The following is a 16,516-nucleotide window of genomic DNA, read 5'->3' on the forward strand; positions in this document are numbered from 1 at the left end:
AAATGCGGACCGGATTTTAGGGAAACCGAAGCAAAAACTGGAATGGATTATGTAAATCAGTGCGCTGCAAAACCTGGACCGGGTTTTTAAAAAAACTGGATCGAAAGTCTGGATCGGAATTTTTCCGTGTCGTCCGAACAATACCGATGTGCATTTTTTTGCCCATATCGGCGTCCGATCCTATCCAACTATCGGATTGGGACATCTCTAGTTTGGTTAATTATACAGACTTTTTGACCCAATTCAGACCCTAGTAAAAACAGTTGGTTATCATACATTCTACCCACCAGTTGTTGTGCAGAATGTCATCCATGACTTCAGAGAGATAACCATAAAATGCATAGATCCACTGGATGACAAACATCTACAGAGAGAAAACATTAGTCAAATATGCGTCGGACAAATTTCACATTCTCTGCCGATTCGTTCAGGCAGACTATTTAACAACATACAGATGCAAACTCGTTATTGAGCTCAGGCAGCATGGCGTCATGGATCAGAATGGACGGGTCCTTCTGGAGTCGCTCCAACTCTTCCACAAGGCGCTGCTTATCGTTTTCGCTGCCGTTCCAAGTGGTCACTGGCTTGAAAAAGGCCTTCCCGGCAGAATTGCGCCTCTCAAGGATCACCACCTGCGCAATCGGTGATGCTGTTTTAGCCAAATCCGGCAAAGGTTTGATGAAATTGTACCAGAAATTGTTGTTTTCGTCAAGGACAACGAAAATATTTTGTCGAGGAACACATTTTTTTATGACTATGACGAGAAGAGAAGCTAAAAACGTGTCTTGGCAGACTAGTACGTAATGTGAAAAATGCCAGTGTTCATCTGTAGTACAGCAAATGTGTCGTAGCGGTGTTTGGGTCGTGTCACTCATTTGACATGTCCTAGGCTCACTAGAGTTGAGGATGTCAAGCTAGGCTGCACTCCAGGCTTGCTTGTTTTTGAAACACACTGTAAGATTTCTTATCTTGGCAGGAGAGCATATGTAATGTTGCTTTAGCTTTTAAAGGTCTGCGAGCGGGAATGATCTATCACAGTATGTATGCATCTTCTTTCGTAAGATGAATCATTTGTCGTGATATGAAGCGAAAAAAGCTGAGAAAAACTTGTCGTAAAATGTAGGGCTGTCAAACGATTAAAATTTTTAATCGAGTTAATAACAGCTTAAAAATTAATAATCGTAAATAATTGCAATTCAAACCATCCATGAAATATGCCATGTTTTTCTGTAAATTATTGTTGGAATGGAAAGATAAGACACAAGATGGATATATACATTCAACATACGGTACATAAGTACTAGGGTTGTTCCGATCATGTTTTTTTGCTCCTGTTTTTTTGCTCTCGATCCGATCCCGATCGTTTTAGTTTGAGTATCTGCCGATCCCGATATTTCCCGATCCGATTGCTTTTTTTTTGCTCCTGATTCAATTCCAATCATTCCCGATCATATACATTTTGGCAATGTATTAAGAAAAAAATGAATAAAACTCGGACGAATATATACATTAAACATACGGTACATAAGTACTGTATTTGTTTATTATGACAATAAATCCTCAAGATGGCATTTACATTATTAACATTCTGAGAGGGATCCACGGATAGAAAGACTTGTAATTCTTAAAGCAGGGGTCCCCATCTGCCGGGCCGCGGACCGGTACCGGTCCGTGGCGCATTTGCGACCGGGCCGCAAAGAAAAAAATAATTTAATAACGACCGCATTCTGGCCGAATTAACCCTGTGCCCCTGCTTAACACACCAATATCTGTCTACTCTAGATATAATACTACGGGATAGATTTCAATGTTGTCATAGAAGTCCATTGATTGGACTGCTAACAGTACATCTTGTTTGTGTATATAATATATCTATGTGCACTTGTCCTCGATAATAGCGTATTACTAGCCCGCGGCGCAGCACATTTGTTCCCGGAAATAATTAGCCCCCACACGAGCGAAGATAACAGGAAAACAGACGTCTTTGGAAATATTTTTACAGCGAAAAGGATATTTTTACGGCGAAAAGGGCACCTGACGAGCCTACAACCTCGAAGACCCACGAACTGCGAAGGAGTAGATTCCTGACCCGTTTGTGAATAAACAGATCGCAAATGACAGCGACCTTATTAAACGTACATTTGAGACAACAACTCTACTGAGGTTCTGGATTAAAGTCATCCTGGAATATCCTGACATCGCGACAAGAGCGTTGAAAACCTTGCTACAATTTCCATCATCGTATCTTAGTGAAGCGGGCTTCTTAATTAATGTTTAACGACAAGGCGAAGTCGCTAATGGTGAGCGCGGTGTGCAGCTGTTGTGTGAAGCTTACATGGCAGGATGCATCTGAGGAGAACTTTTCTACATGTCCTTCCATGATCAAACGTAAGTTAATATTCTTTTCTTTCAAGAAAGTTTGTAGTGTTTACTTTGGAATCGCTGCATTTGCACATTTTGCGGCTATGTTTAACGTTACGCGCATGCGGAGAACTGCATCGTTGCAATTTTTGATGGGTTGCAAAAATTGTCAGAACACCGGTCCGTGAAAAAAAAGACCCAAATAACACCGGTCCGTGGTGCAAAAAAGGTTGGGGACCCCTGTCTTAAAGGATGAATGTGACTTTGTATATTGTGACTAAATATTGCCATCTAGTGTATTTGTTGAGCTTTCAGTAAATGATACTGCAGCCATTCAACCCAAATGCATGATGGGAAGTGCAACCATGACTGTGCGTAGGGGCACTAATTGATATACAGTGGTACCTCTACATACGATCACTTCGACACACGATCTTTTCGACATCCGACGTAAAATTTGAGCCGCCATTTGTTTCTACATCCGACGAGTTGCTCGAAATACGACGACATGACAGCACTGCAAACGAACGCACGGTGGATTTTCTTGTGTGAGAAATCAACACAGTTTTCAAAAAAAGTTGATACAGTTGGAGAAACAAGGAAAAAAGTGATGCTTACCTTTGAAATGAAGATGCAAGTTATAGAAAAATATGAGCTTGGTGTGTGCGTCCCTGAACTGGCTCAACAATACAGCTCCATGGTCCTCTTCCGACCACCGTTCGCCACTATTTATAAGTTAAGGTGACAATTATTATTGTGGTAACATTGCCAAGGAAATCGCCAGCTTCGTCACGTTTTTATCATTTATTTAAGAACTTATCCAACACAAAACGCCCATTGTCTTAAGCAGTTGACTGCTCTCAAGAAAACGAAAGTATTATCTCTACCGCACCGACCTATCTCACCGTGACGTCAGCTTCGCGGTGCGTTCAGGGACAGTAAAAAGTGTCCGCCATATTAGAATCCAATTCGTTACATTATTTACAGGAATAATTATTAATTATTCTTCTTATTATTATATTATTCTGACTTATTTATTTATAACTTATTTGTTTTTCTATGTTTAATTGCCATTTGTAACAGTGCCAGCAGTATTTATTAAGAATTTAGTGTATGTTTTTAGGCTTTGGAACGAATTAATGGAATTATAATGTATTCCTATGGGAAAATCCTGCTCGACATACGACCATTTCGACTTACAAACAAGGTCCTGGAACGAATTAAATTCGTATGTAGAGGTACCACTGTATCTTCTTTGCGTTGGATGCATGTCTGATATTTTTTTGCCGATTCCGATACTTTGAAAATGACGTGCTCGGACCCGATCAATCGGCATCCCGATCGATCGGGACATCTTTAATAAGTACTGTATTTGTTTATTATAACAATAAATCAACAAGATGGCATTAACATTGTTAACATTCTGTTAAAGCAATCCATGGATAGACAGACTTGTAGTTCTTAAAAGATAAATGTTAGTACAAGTTATAGAAATGTTGTATTAAAACCCCTCTTAATGTTTTCGTTTTAATAAAATTTGTAAAACTTTCAATCAAAAAATAAACTGGTAGCTCGCCATTGTTGATGTCAATAATTACACAATGCTCATGGGTGCTTAAGCCCTTAAAATCAGTCGCACCCAGGCACCAGCAGAGGGTGCCTGGGTGCAAACTCCAAAAAACACAAGTAAGAAGTGGACATTGGACTGTACTGTCATTTTAATCTGTTTGAGCGGGGCATGTGCGTTAATTGCGTCAAATATTTTAACGTGATGAATTAAAAAAATTAATTACTGCCCGCTAACACGATAATTTTGACAGCCCTAGTAAAATGATTTGAAATGAAAGTACCGAAGCTTTCGAAAAAATTTCGTTGACAGTTTTTTCATCACCATGAAGTGACAATGGCGAGCTAAAAACGTGTCCTGGACTACTGTAAAGTAGTGAGACGATTGCTAGTTTTCATCCGACCCAGTGTTGTTCTTGTCAATGATGACTATAAACTAAAATATTTTGTCAATGAACTATTTTTTTGTGACAATGAGCTAAAAACGTGTCTTAGGGAGGTTAAAACATAACGAGACGAATGCCAGAAAATATGCCATAGTTTCTGTCACATGTTCTCAATGTGTGACATTTTTAATGTGTAGTTAGCCTGCATTGCAGCCGTGTCTGGTTGTGTCAATCATGTGACGTGCTGCGCTCCACCCAAGTCAACACTGTCCTCTCCAGTCTCCAGGCTTGCTTGTTTTGAAACACATACAGTAAGATTTGTCTTATCTTGGCGAGAGCATAAGCAATGTTGGTTTTAGTCTTTAAAGTTCTGTGCCGAGTGATCATCACACACTAAATGTAACTCATAGCATTAGCATAGCATTCACATTCGAGTTATTATTAGGCTAATGCTAACGGCGAGCGTCGTCTTAAACTCTTGCACGTTTTTTGTAAATACAGTCCGTGGCGTATATGTACAGTGGGGCAAATAAGTAAATTAAGAATATTAAAAATATAAAAAAATATTAGAGAGGCCTGTAATTGTCAACATGGGTAAACCTCAACCATGAGAGACAGAATGTGGAAAAAAAAAAACAGAAAATCACATTGTTTGATTTTTAAAGAATTTATTTGCAAACCATGGTGGAAAATAAGTATTTTGTCGATACCAAAAGTTCATCTCAATACTTTGTTATGTACTCTTTGTTGGCAATAACAGAGGCCAAACATTTTCTGTAACTCTTCACAAGCTTTTCACACTCTGTTGCTGGTATTTTGGCTCATTCCTCCATGCAGATCTCCTCTAGAGCAGTGATGTTTTAGGGCTGTCGTTGGGCAACACTGACTTTTAACTCCCTCCACAGATTTTCTATGGGGTTGAGATCTGGAGACTGGCTAGGCCACTCCAGGACCTTAAAATGCTTCTTATGAAGCCACTCCTTTGTTGCCCTGGCTGTGTGTTTGGGATCATTGTCATGCTGAAAGAACCAACCACGTCTCATCTTCAATGCCCTTGCTGATGGAAGGAGATTTTCACTCAAAATCTCTCGTTACGTGGCCCCATTCATTCTTTCCTTTACACAGATCAGTCATCCTGGTCCCTTTGCAGAAAAACAGCCCCAAAGCATGATGTTTCCACCCCCATGCTTCACAGTGGGTATGGTGTAATTCAGTATTATTTTTCCTCCAAACACGAGAACCTGTGTTTCTACCAAAAAGTTCTATTTTGGTTTCATCTGACCATAACGCATTCTCCCAGTCCTCTTCTGGATCATCCAAATGCTCTCTAGCGAACCGCAGACGGGCTAGGATGTGTACTTTCTTCAGCAGGGGGATACGTCTGGCAGTGCAAGATTTGAGTCCCAGGCGGAGCATTGTGTTACCGATAGTAGCCTTTGTTACTGTGGTTCCGAGCTCTCTGTAGGTCATTCACTATGTCCCCCCGTGTGGTTCTGGGATTTTTGCTTACCGTTCTTGTTATCATTTTGACACCAAGGGGTAAGATCTTGCATGGAGCCCCAGATCAAGGGAGATTATCAGCGGTCTTGTATGTCTTCCATTTTCTAATAATTTCTCCCACGGTTAATTTCTTTACACCAAGCGTTTTGCCTATTGCAGATTCAGTCTTCCCAGGCTGGTGCAGGTCTACGATTTTGTCTCTGGTGTCCTTCGACAGCTCTTTGGTCTTGGCCATAGTGGAGTTTGGACTGTGACTGAGATTGTGGACAGGTGTCTTTTATACCGATAATGAGTTCAAACAGGTGTCATTAATACAGGTAACGAGTGGAGCCTCGTTAGAAGAAGTTAGACCTCTTTGACAGCCAGAAATCTTGATTGTTTGTAGGTGACCAAATACTTATTTTGTACTTTAATTTGGAAATAAATTCTTTAAAAATCAAACAATGTGATTTTCTGTTTTTTTTTTCCACATTCTGTCTCTCATGGTTGAGGTTTACCCATGTTGACAATTACAGGCCTCTCTAATCTTTTCAAGTAGGAGAACTTGCACAATTGGTGGTTGACTAAATACTTATTTGCCCCACTGTAATTGAAAATTATATACTGTTTTCCTGCTCAGTGTGTATTATCACCAAGTTGGCGCTAAGTTGAGGCTACATTATGTGCTCATTTGTCAATGTTCGTAGTATTACCAGACTAACATACCTGCGGTGGCAATGATGCATGTGCACTCTCCTTGCCGGTCATCAGGATGTTACAAAGCGGTTGCTGAAGCTGTTGGTAAACATAAGCAAATCTCACAACTTCCCTGGTGTTGCTAGACGCGAAAGACAGAAAGGCGCGGTTCCCTGAAGAAAAGCTCTCGTCGTCGCCTGTAATCAACAGCACGCAGTATCTGATGGGAAGTGTAAAAAAAAAAACATGAGATAGAAATTCATGGGACTTTTTTTTAAAGGGTGCCATTTGTGTCCCAGGTATAAATGAATCCGTTTTTAACAAAAGTTGGAAAAATACTCATTCAACTTACATTTTGAGTGCAGTATTATCAATTATAAATTCAATGGTGCAACAGGCTCCTTAATTCAATTTTTAAACTTGACTTTTGGTAAAAGGTTACGGTATTTTGCTATGCCCCCATTGTGTTTTATTCAAATTCAGTCTATAAAATCACTAATATAACTAGTAAAAAACTGAAAATCCAAAATATTTGTTATTGTCCTGGATAAACTATCTTTAATTATGTTGTTTTCAAATTATATTAATGTTTTTTAAACGTTTTCTCACTTGATCATAACATGTCCACTCTGTTAAAGCTACATGTCAAAAATAATTTCAAAAAGTTTATTTGTAAAACGACAAATTTTTCATCAACTATCCAAAGTTATGTTGGCTATTAAGCTAGCAAAGCTAGGCTGACGGCTAACTTTAGCACAAAATGTCCCCTCCGTCATCCAAATGGCACCCTAAAATACTCTGAGGGAAAAAATAAATAAATAAATAAAGGCTCTCTTACTTCCTTCGTCTGTGGAACTGCTTGACAGGACAGAGCTCATCAAAGAGTTTCTGATTCACCAGTCTCGGCGCCAGGAGAAATTTATTATTGGACATGAACTCGTCGATGATCTGCTTTTTCATTCCTTTAGTCTGCAAAGAACAATGATGGTCGGATTGTATCGCTTGCTCGGTTACCAAAAAACCTTGTTGTACTTCTAACTGTAGGCGCACGATTAAATAGCCCATATTTACAGTGGGGCAAATAAGTATTTAGTCAACCACCAATTGTGCAAGTTCTCCTACTTGAAAAGATTAGAGAGGCCTGTAATTGTCAACATGGGTAAACCTCAAGCATGAGAGACAGAATGTGGGATAAAAACAGAAAATTGTTTGATTTTTAAAGAATTTCAAAATTAGAGTGGAAAATAAGTATTTGGTCACCTACAAACAAGCAAGAGTTCTGGCTGTCAAAGAGGTCTAAATCCTTCTAACGAGGTCTAACGAGGCTCCACTCGTTACCTGTATTAATGGCACCTGTTTTAACTCATTATCGGTATAAAAGACACCCGTCCACAACTTCAGTCAGTCACACTCCAAACTCCCCTATGGCCAAGACCAAAGAGCTGTCGAAGGACACCAGAGACAAAATTGTAGACCTGCACCAGGCTGGGAAGACTGAATCTGCAATAGGTAAAATGCTTGGTGTAAAAAAATCCACTGTGGGAGCAATTATTAGAAAATGGAAGACATACAAGACCACTAACAATCTCCCTAGATCTGGGGCTCCATGCAAGATCTCACCCCATAGCGTCAAAATGGTAACAAGAGCGGTGAGCAAAAATCCCAGAACCACACGGGGGGACCTAGTGAATAACATACAGAGAGCTGGGACCACAGTAACAAAGGCTACTATCAGTAACACAATGCGCCGCCAGGGACTCAAATCCTGCACTGCCAGATGTGTCCCCCTGATGAATAAAGTACACGTCCAGGCCCGTCTGCAGTTCGCTAGAGAGCATTTGGATGATCCAGAAGAGGACTGGGAGAATGAGTTATGGTCAGATAAAACCAAAATAGAACTTTTTGGTAGAAACACAGGTTCTTGTGTTTGGAGGAGAAAGAATACTGAATTGCATCCATACCAACTGTGAAGCATGGAGGTGGAAACATCATGCTTTGGGGCTGTTTTTCTGAAAAGGGACCAGGACGACTGATCTGTGTAAAGGAAAGAATGAATGGGGCCATGTATCGAGAGATTTTGAGAGTAAATCTCCTTCCATCAGCAAGGGCATTGAAGATGAGACGTGGCCGGGTCTTTCAGCATGACAATGATCCCAAATACACAGCAAGGGCAACAAAGGAGTGGCTTCGTAAGAAGCATTTCAAGGTCCTGGAGTGGCTTAGCCAGTCTCCAGATCTCAACCCCATAGAAAATCTGTGGAGGGAGTTGAAAGTCAGTGTTGACCAACGACAGCCCCAAAACGTCACTGATCTAGAGGAGATCTGCATGGAGGAATGGGCCAAAATACCAGCAGCAGTGTGTGAAAAGCTTATGAAGACTTACAGAAAATGTTTGGCCTTCGTTATTGCCAACAAAGGGTACATAACAAAGTATTGAGATGAACTTTTGGTATTGACCAAATACTTATTTTCCACAATAATTGGCAAATAAATTATTTAAAAATCAAACAATTTTTCTACATTCTGTCTCTCATGGTTGAGGCTTATCCATGTTGACAATTACAGGCCTCTCTAATATTTTCAAGTGGGAGAACTTGCACAATTAGTGGTTGACTAAATACTTATTTGCCTCTCTGTACAAGCAGACAATATGTAGTTTATGGTCAATTTGTTTTTTAATCAGTCAGGATATTCATATCGCATGGCAAAATCATCACGCATAGAGAATGTGACAATGAAAATACTTCCATTTCCAAACCCTGTGAACTCAGAACTTTTCGCTTTGTCTAGTTTTTGTTGAGAACACGCAAAATTTTTTCACCAGTAAAAACTCAAATGGTCAGATACTGAGTATCGGATCGGGATATCCCTACCAAAAGAAAGATTTATTGGCATTAATTTGTGGTTTTCATAGCCTTGGGATCGCCTGACTGCCAAAAACAGAATTATAAAAGGATTATTGTCTGTTTGTAAATACGGCCAATTATTTACCTGTATAATGTCAGCGGGGTTGTCCGTGTTCTCTTTGAAAACCAGCATGGTCGGGGCGTAAGTGTTGATATTAAACTGTCTCTGTAGATTGCTCGTCTCCGCGAGGCCTTGGTCTACGTAGCCAAACTGCATGTAGTCCTTGTACGCAAAAGCCGTCAGCTAATAAAAGCCAAACATAGAAACGATTCAACACATTGGAGCGATTAATGCAATTGTGAAGTCAATTCTAGTCTCACTTTATAGAGTAAGGGAACGACGGGCACTTGGTCAAACAGCAGCACGTGCGGCTTGTTGACTTCATGCCAACTGTTCAAGAACTGTTGGTGGTTCTTGTCGCTCACCTAATAAGAAAAGTTAAGAATTGAAAATGTATGCCACCTAATGGGTGATTCTCATGAAGCTAGCTAGTTATTAATGTCAATGGTGGGGCTAGTCCATCATTTGTTACCAAACAATTTTTTAAAGAAGATCGATCGGGTCCGATCACGTCATTTTCAAAGTATCGGAATCGGCCAAAAAAATATCGGACATGCCTTTTTTTAATATATATATATATTTTTAATTTAAATCGTTTTCTAATTGTATTTAACGTTACAGACAAAATGTCTTGCACTCATCCAGAGTAGTTTTGGCTTAAAATAGGGCTATCAAATTTATTGCGTTAACGGCGGGAATTTTTTTTTTTTTTTTTATTCATCACGTTAAATAATTAACGCATGCGCTGCACGACCCACTCACGCATTGTCGCGTATGATCTATAAAGACGCCGTTTTACCTATAGATAGCGCTAAAAGGCAGCGTATAATGAGTAGAGAGAATTTTGACAGCCTTTGGAGCCATTTACTATGTGGCTAAAGCCTTACAATACCTCTCTCAGCAATTAAAAATAAAGTGGGAGGCAATGTGGGGAAGAAAGGTAGTAGTTGATCATTTTCTTAACACCCTATGTTCTTTCCCAACGCAGAGAAGATATATCAATTGGTGCCCCTACGCACAGTCATGGTTGCACTTCCCATCATGCATTTGGGCAGAAGTTAAATGGCTGCAGTATCATTTACTGAAAGCTCAACAAATACACTAGATGGTAATATTTAGTCAAAAATACAAAGTCACATTTATCCTTTAAAAATTACAAGTCTTTCTATCTGTGGATCCCTCTCAAAAAAAGAATATTAATAATGTACCGGTAAATGCCATCTTGAGGATTTATTGTCATCATAAACAAATACAGTACTTATGTTGTATGTACGTATGTTGAATGTATATATTCGTTCCAGTTTTATTCATTTTTTTCTTAATGCATTGCCAAAATGTATATGATCGGGAAAAATTATCGGGAATGATTGGAATTGAATCGGGAGCAAAAAAAAAAAAAAAAAAAAGCAATCAGATCGGGAAATATCGGGATCGGTAGATACTCAAATTAAAACGATCGGATCGGGAGCAAAAAAACATGATCGGAACAACCCTACAATTTTTTCAAACATATTTTAAGTCATAAATTCATGACTGTAATGCGTCCATGAAAAGCTTTGATGTTTTCACCTCAATACAGCATCATAAATATTCAATCTCGTCTTCTTTTATACAGCGCATTTATCTGCATGGTTACCATGCCCAAAGTGATTTACATTAGCACACATGTACCTATTCACGCACCAATGGGGCTGCTGCCATGCAAGGCGCTGTCAACCAGGAGGCAAATCAGGGTTCAGTGCCTTGCCAAGGGCATTTCGACAGTGGGCAGTCATAGCCAGGAATCGAACCGCTGACCCTTCGGTCCAAGGACAACTCCAGTTACCAACTGCGCCACGGCCGGCCAATCTAGGGCTGCAGCTTCCGAATAGGTTTAGTATTCGAGTATTAGATTGAAAATTCTATCGATTCATCGGGTAATCGGATAAAACATTTTCTTAAAAGAGCAATTAAAAATATACATAAGAAAACAAGACATTTCACCTAATATTGAACCATTTTCAGAAAATCAATGTCTTGATTTTCGAGGTACAATGTTGAAAACAGCGAATAATTGCATCCCTGATGTGACTAGAAAAAAATAATTCACGGCTTTCACTCAAAAAACTTCTAATTCCTATTTTTAAAAAAAAATCTTATTTCTTACCTAAAATGTCATTACGCTTGATAACAAACATCAATTAAAATTTCTATTTGTGTCAAGCTATTTTTCAGTTCTAGTTAAGTTTTAAGTTAGTCTCAATTGTAAGTCCTGATAGTATTTTGACTTTTTGCAGTGTTCAGAATAAATGTATAATACCTGCTGTATTGGGGCACATTAGGCACCATTGCTACTTGGTGTTTTATCCAGTAATGACTACTGAGCTAAAATTGAGTTGGCTTTCTTATGTTTTTATTTTACACCCTCATCACTCTACAGTGCTGTGTTTTTACAGATTAAAATAAAGCCTGAATGTAAGACACGTTAGCCACGCATCGACAGTAGTCATAATTAGTAGAAACCTAGCCCTCCGCAGGGCTAACGTAACGTTAGCAAGGTACAGTAACGTTAAGCTTATTTATTAGCACTGAAAATTCTACTGCGTTAAGATGGCAGCTGTTTACTAACACCAGCGAGTCTATCATTTCACATCTAGTTCTATAACACGTGCTAACACTGCAGAGTCTGTCATTTCGCATCCAGAAATAATTAGCACAGAACATGAATTCTGATTGTTATTTACATTTGTAACGCTGCAATGCATGCTAGGAAGTATGTTGGACGACAATAGTGTTGACAACAGTGTTGACTGTCTCCCCCAAGGGAGCAGTGATGACCAAATGAAGCTTCTTGAAGCTTCATAGTGGTTCATTTGGTTTTATGATGGTCTTATGACAGTTTTACAGCGCCACTGTCAGATGTGTTATCAAAATACCACAACTATCAATTCATGAAAAAACTAGAACTGTAACTAAAGAAATATTTAGCACAGAACATTAGTTTTGATCCTTATTTACATCCGTAGCGCTGCAATGCATGCTAGGAGGTATGTTGGACGACAACAGTGTTGACAGCAGAGGTTGACTGTCTTCCAAAAGGGAGCAGTGATGGCCAAATGAAGCTTCTTGAAGCAATGGAGCTTTGCAGCCAATGGGTTTAAAGTTGGTGGTTCATTTAGTCATATGACGCCACTGTCAAATAAAGTGCTACCGGTTAATATCTTTTGGTGTAAATATCTCATAACACGGTGAGGACAGCTGCGGCTTATAGTCCAGTGTGACTTTTCTTTGAACAAATGCCATTTAAAATTAAATTTGGTGGGTGGCGGCTTATAGTCATGTGTGCCTTATAGTCGGAAAATTACGGTAGATAAAATATTAGGGAGTTTAATCTGTTGTTGTTGTTGTTGTTTTATTTTTAATGACTGCATCATAGCATTCCGCTATTTCAAGCTAACTTTGATAAATGTCCTTCATTACATAACACATAGCTTTCACGAGAATCACCCTAATGTGCGTGTCGCTAATAATAGAGCTACTTACTCTTTCGACGAGCCTCTGTGGAAGAATGTCTTCCACGAATTGCATCAGATGCTCCTTTGCTACCGCGTAATGGAAGAATGTCACTTTGCCATTGATGACTCCGAGTATAGACGGTGTACGATGAGCGCCGAGGTGATTGGCTAATCGCCTCTCGTAGCCTACGTCCACCACGCCGATTCCAACACCTGCACGGACGAGATGTGTCTTTCACGACTGACCTCAAATTCTCCAGTTTCTGTTATCCGTACCTAACGCCTCCATTTCCTGGACCACCTCTTTCCACACAGGCTCGATGTGTATGCAGTTAAAGCACCAATCGGAGGTGATCTTGATCAGGTACGGTCTCTTGAAGCTGTCGGGTACCACCTCGTTGACATATTGGTTAAAGTGCAGCGAGTACTTGCTATCAGTGAAGTCCCGCTGCGTCCTGCTGTTGAAGGGGAAATTAAAGAAGGACTCTTCAAAGTTGAAGTTGTCATGACGGTGGCCGCTGTAGCGTCCGCCGCCGTATGGCTGCGTGTCGTCCGTCTGCCCGTAGCGGTCGTAGTTGGTGCGTTTGTCCTCGCTGGATAGGATCTAGATAGTAGAGATTTTGATTGGTTTCTGTGACAATTGGGAGAAACTCTCTGAGCAATGTTATTTTTGGCAGCCCTTTAAATTTTCATCTTGGTCTTTTGGATGAAAATACTTTTTAGTCTTAGTCACATTTTAGTCATTTAAAAATGTGTTAGACTCCGCCCACCGGAGCAGGCGACACCCAGCCGACACATCCGCGTCCAGGCAGCGACCTGCGACGGAGTGCATGGCGGATACCCAGGCAGAAAAGAGAGGGGAAGGTGGAAGCACGCTGAGGAGCCGCCGTGGGGCGACGCGAGATTGGAGCCCCGACCTCCCCCCACTCCCGCGGCTGGCAGCATAGGCAGAGGGGAGGCCACGCCCCGGGAGCCACGCCATAGAGAAAAAGTGTGGGACCCACCTACCACCCTATTACTGTGGCTGTCAGGTCCCCCCGGTTGGCAGCCATTACCCAGCACCGTGATGGGATTGTGTGGGGAAGGGTAGTGCAATGTATGCATAAATGCATGCATAAAATAGGAGAGCTCGCCACAGAACAGTGGGACCGCTACATGAAATTTCTACCCAGCCACCCATCCCACCCTGGAGCTCCCCCGTGGAGTATGATGTGTGTGGTGCTTTAAAAAAAGGTGCGGGAATGGCTGGGCATGCTGTGAGGAGACAACAGTGATGTCACCCCCCCCCCCCCCCCCAACAGGTCCCATCCATCCCACAACCTTGGTGTGTGATGCATTAAAATCAAGGGGGACCCTGTATCAGGCATGAAAATGGGTCAGGGGTTATAAAAGGTGAGAAGGGTGTGGAGGAAATATGTTCCGCTAGGGCTGTCCCAAACGACTAATTTTCTCCCGATCAGTCAGCCGACTATTGTTACAATTAGTCGACTAATATATATATATATATATATATATATGTATATATGTATATATAAAATATATATTAGGGTTGTCAAAATTATCGCGTTAATGGGCGTTAATTAATTTTTTAAATTAATCACGTTAAAATATTTGACGCAATTAACGCAGATGCACCGCTCAGACAGATTTAAATGACGGTACAGTGAAACGCTCACTTGTTAATTGTGTTTTATGGAGTTTTGCCGCCCTCTGCTGGCGCTTGGGTGCGACTGATTTTATAGGCTTCAGCACCCATGAGCATTGTGTAAGTAATTATTGACATCAACAATGGTGGGCTACTAGTTTATTTTTTGATTGAAAATTTTACAAATTTCATTAAAACGAAAACAAGAGAGGTTTTAATATAAAATTTCTATAAATTGTACTAACATTTTTCTTTTAAGAACTACAAGTCTTTCTATCCATGGATCGCTTTAACAGAATGTTAATTATGTTATTGCCATCTTGTTAATTTAGTGTTATAATAAACAAATACAGTACTTATGTACCGAATTTTGAATGTATATATCCATCTTGTCTTATCTTTCCATTCCAACATTAATTTACAGAAAAATATGGCATAGTTTATAGATGGTTTGAATTATTAACTATTAATTAATAATTAATAATTAATTAATTAATTAATTATTAATTATTATTATTAATCACGATTAATTAATTTTTAAGCTGTAATTCACTCGATTAAAAATTTTCATCATTTGACAGCCCTTATATATATATATATATATTTATTTATTTATTTTTACCAATATAGCAATGAATTTTTTGTTGACGCTTATTAATTCACAACAACATTTTGGAACACTCAAATTCTTTATTTAAGTACAAATAACCATGTAAATAACAGTAATTGTTCACACATGAACACTGAGGTCAAATGTTGATAGTAGGCCTGAACGATATTGGAAAAAAACTATCATTGCGATTTTTGGGGAGTTTGCGATATTATATTGCGATATTAAAACGACAAAATTTTAACCGAATAACTTGAATAGCTCCGTTCGGGACAGCTGCACTGTTGCCGAAGAAAAACAGTTTGGTCGCGCTGCCTAGCAGGAGGGAGAGTGAGACACTGTGGTTCCGTATGAGCATGAAGCAGAAAAACATGAATGTATGTTGTTTCTAAATTCTGATGCTCTGAAAAATGGCGCCATCGGCCCTAATTTTTATAACCCAGTTTAATCCAGGATCTGCACACTTGCTGTGTTCATGAAGTAAAACAAAAGTTTAAATGTTGAAAAAAAGAAAAAAATTTGCACGTCCTGCGATGTGACTATTCCGCATGCACACATTGCGATGGCGATGTTCAAACGATATATTGTGCAGGCTTAGTTGATAGAATTTACTACTGCAAAAAAATGGAATGTAAATAGATTCAGAACACTGACTTCGCCTTTCCAACATTATTCAAAACAATTCTTATAGCAAAAATGTCTAGCATTATTATTATAGTTATACTACTATATATAATAGTATTATAATAATTATATTAATTGCCAATCATAATTTTTCAAAAGGGTGTCATTTTAAAGTTACTCAGTGTAAAATCTGAATTCTGTAGTATTATAGTACTTACATATTATAGTATTAATTCTGATGTATGTGGGATTAACTACAGAAATCGTTATTTATGACAAACGTGACGTGCCTTTATTTTGAAATGTTCACCGGAAGTACGTTCGCTAAACCGCTATCAACTTTACACTCCGCAAAAAGCACTTTTAGTCATTGCTTGTGGTGTCACTAATAGTTTTTGTTGTTGTCTTTTTTGTTTGCAAATGCTGTTAACCAGCAATTTTTCATGTTTGAAGTGTCACCTTTTACCCGCAAGTTTGCGTTTTGGAAAAGACTATGTTTTATAGCAGGCTAACGTAAGTGGTCTTTTTTCCCCCATTAGTCTCAGTGTAGCAATGCTAACGTTTACAGTGTTTAATTTAGATGGTTCCTTATTTTGTATGTGTGAACTGTAATTCTACGGTGTGTTGTTGTCCAATAAACATCTAGACACAACAACTGGAGTCTCATATGTCATTTACACGCAAATGT

At 39.4% G+C, this 16,516-nt stretch overlaps 1 protein-coding gene across 3 annotated transcripts in view; it reads right to left on the reverse strand.

The window, feature by feature from the left end:
- The window catches only part of dnajc16 (DnaJ (Hsp40) homolog, subfamily C, member 16), a 33,302-nt gene that overhangs the window by 12,089 nt on the left and 4,697 nt on the right, over window positions 1-16,516 (reverse strand). For all 3 annotated transcript variants that reach the window (XM_057830567.1, XM_057830566.1, XM_057830565.1), the window contains exons 4-11: window positions 13,226-13,553; window positions 12,978-13,162; window positions 9,716-9,820; window positions 9,480-9,638; window positions 7,327-7,457; window positions 6,519-6,708; window positions 453-632; window positions 288-364 (exon numbers count right to left, since the gene is read on the reverse strand). In XM_057830567.1, the coding sequence (XP_057686550.1) occupies window positions 288-364; window positions 453-632; window positions 6,519-6,708; window positions 7,327-7,457; window positions 9,480-9,638; window positions 9,716-9,820; window positions 12,978-13,162; window positions 13,226-13,553 (1,355 nt within the window). The remainder of the gene's footprint in view (window positions 1-287; window positions 365-452; window positions 633-6,518; window positions 6,709-7,326; window positions 7,458-9,479; window positions 9,639-9,715; window positions 9,821-12,977; window positions 13,163-13,225; window positions 13,554-16,516) is intronic.

This window comes from Corythoichthys intestinalis, chromosome 2, assembly GCF_030265065.1.
Source record: "Corythoichthys intestinalis isolate RoL2023-P3 chromosome 2, ASM3026506v1, whole genome shotgun sequence".
In the NCBI taxonomy this organism is placed as follows: domain Eukaryota; kingdom Metazoa; phylum Chordata; class Actinopteri; order Syngnathiformes; family Syngnathidae; genus Corythoichthys; species Corythoichthys intestinalis.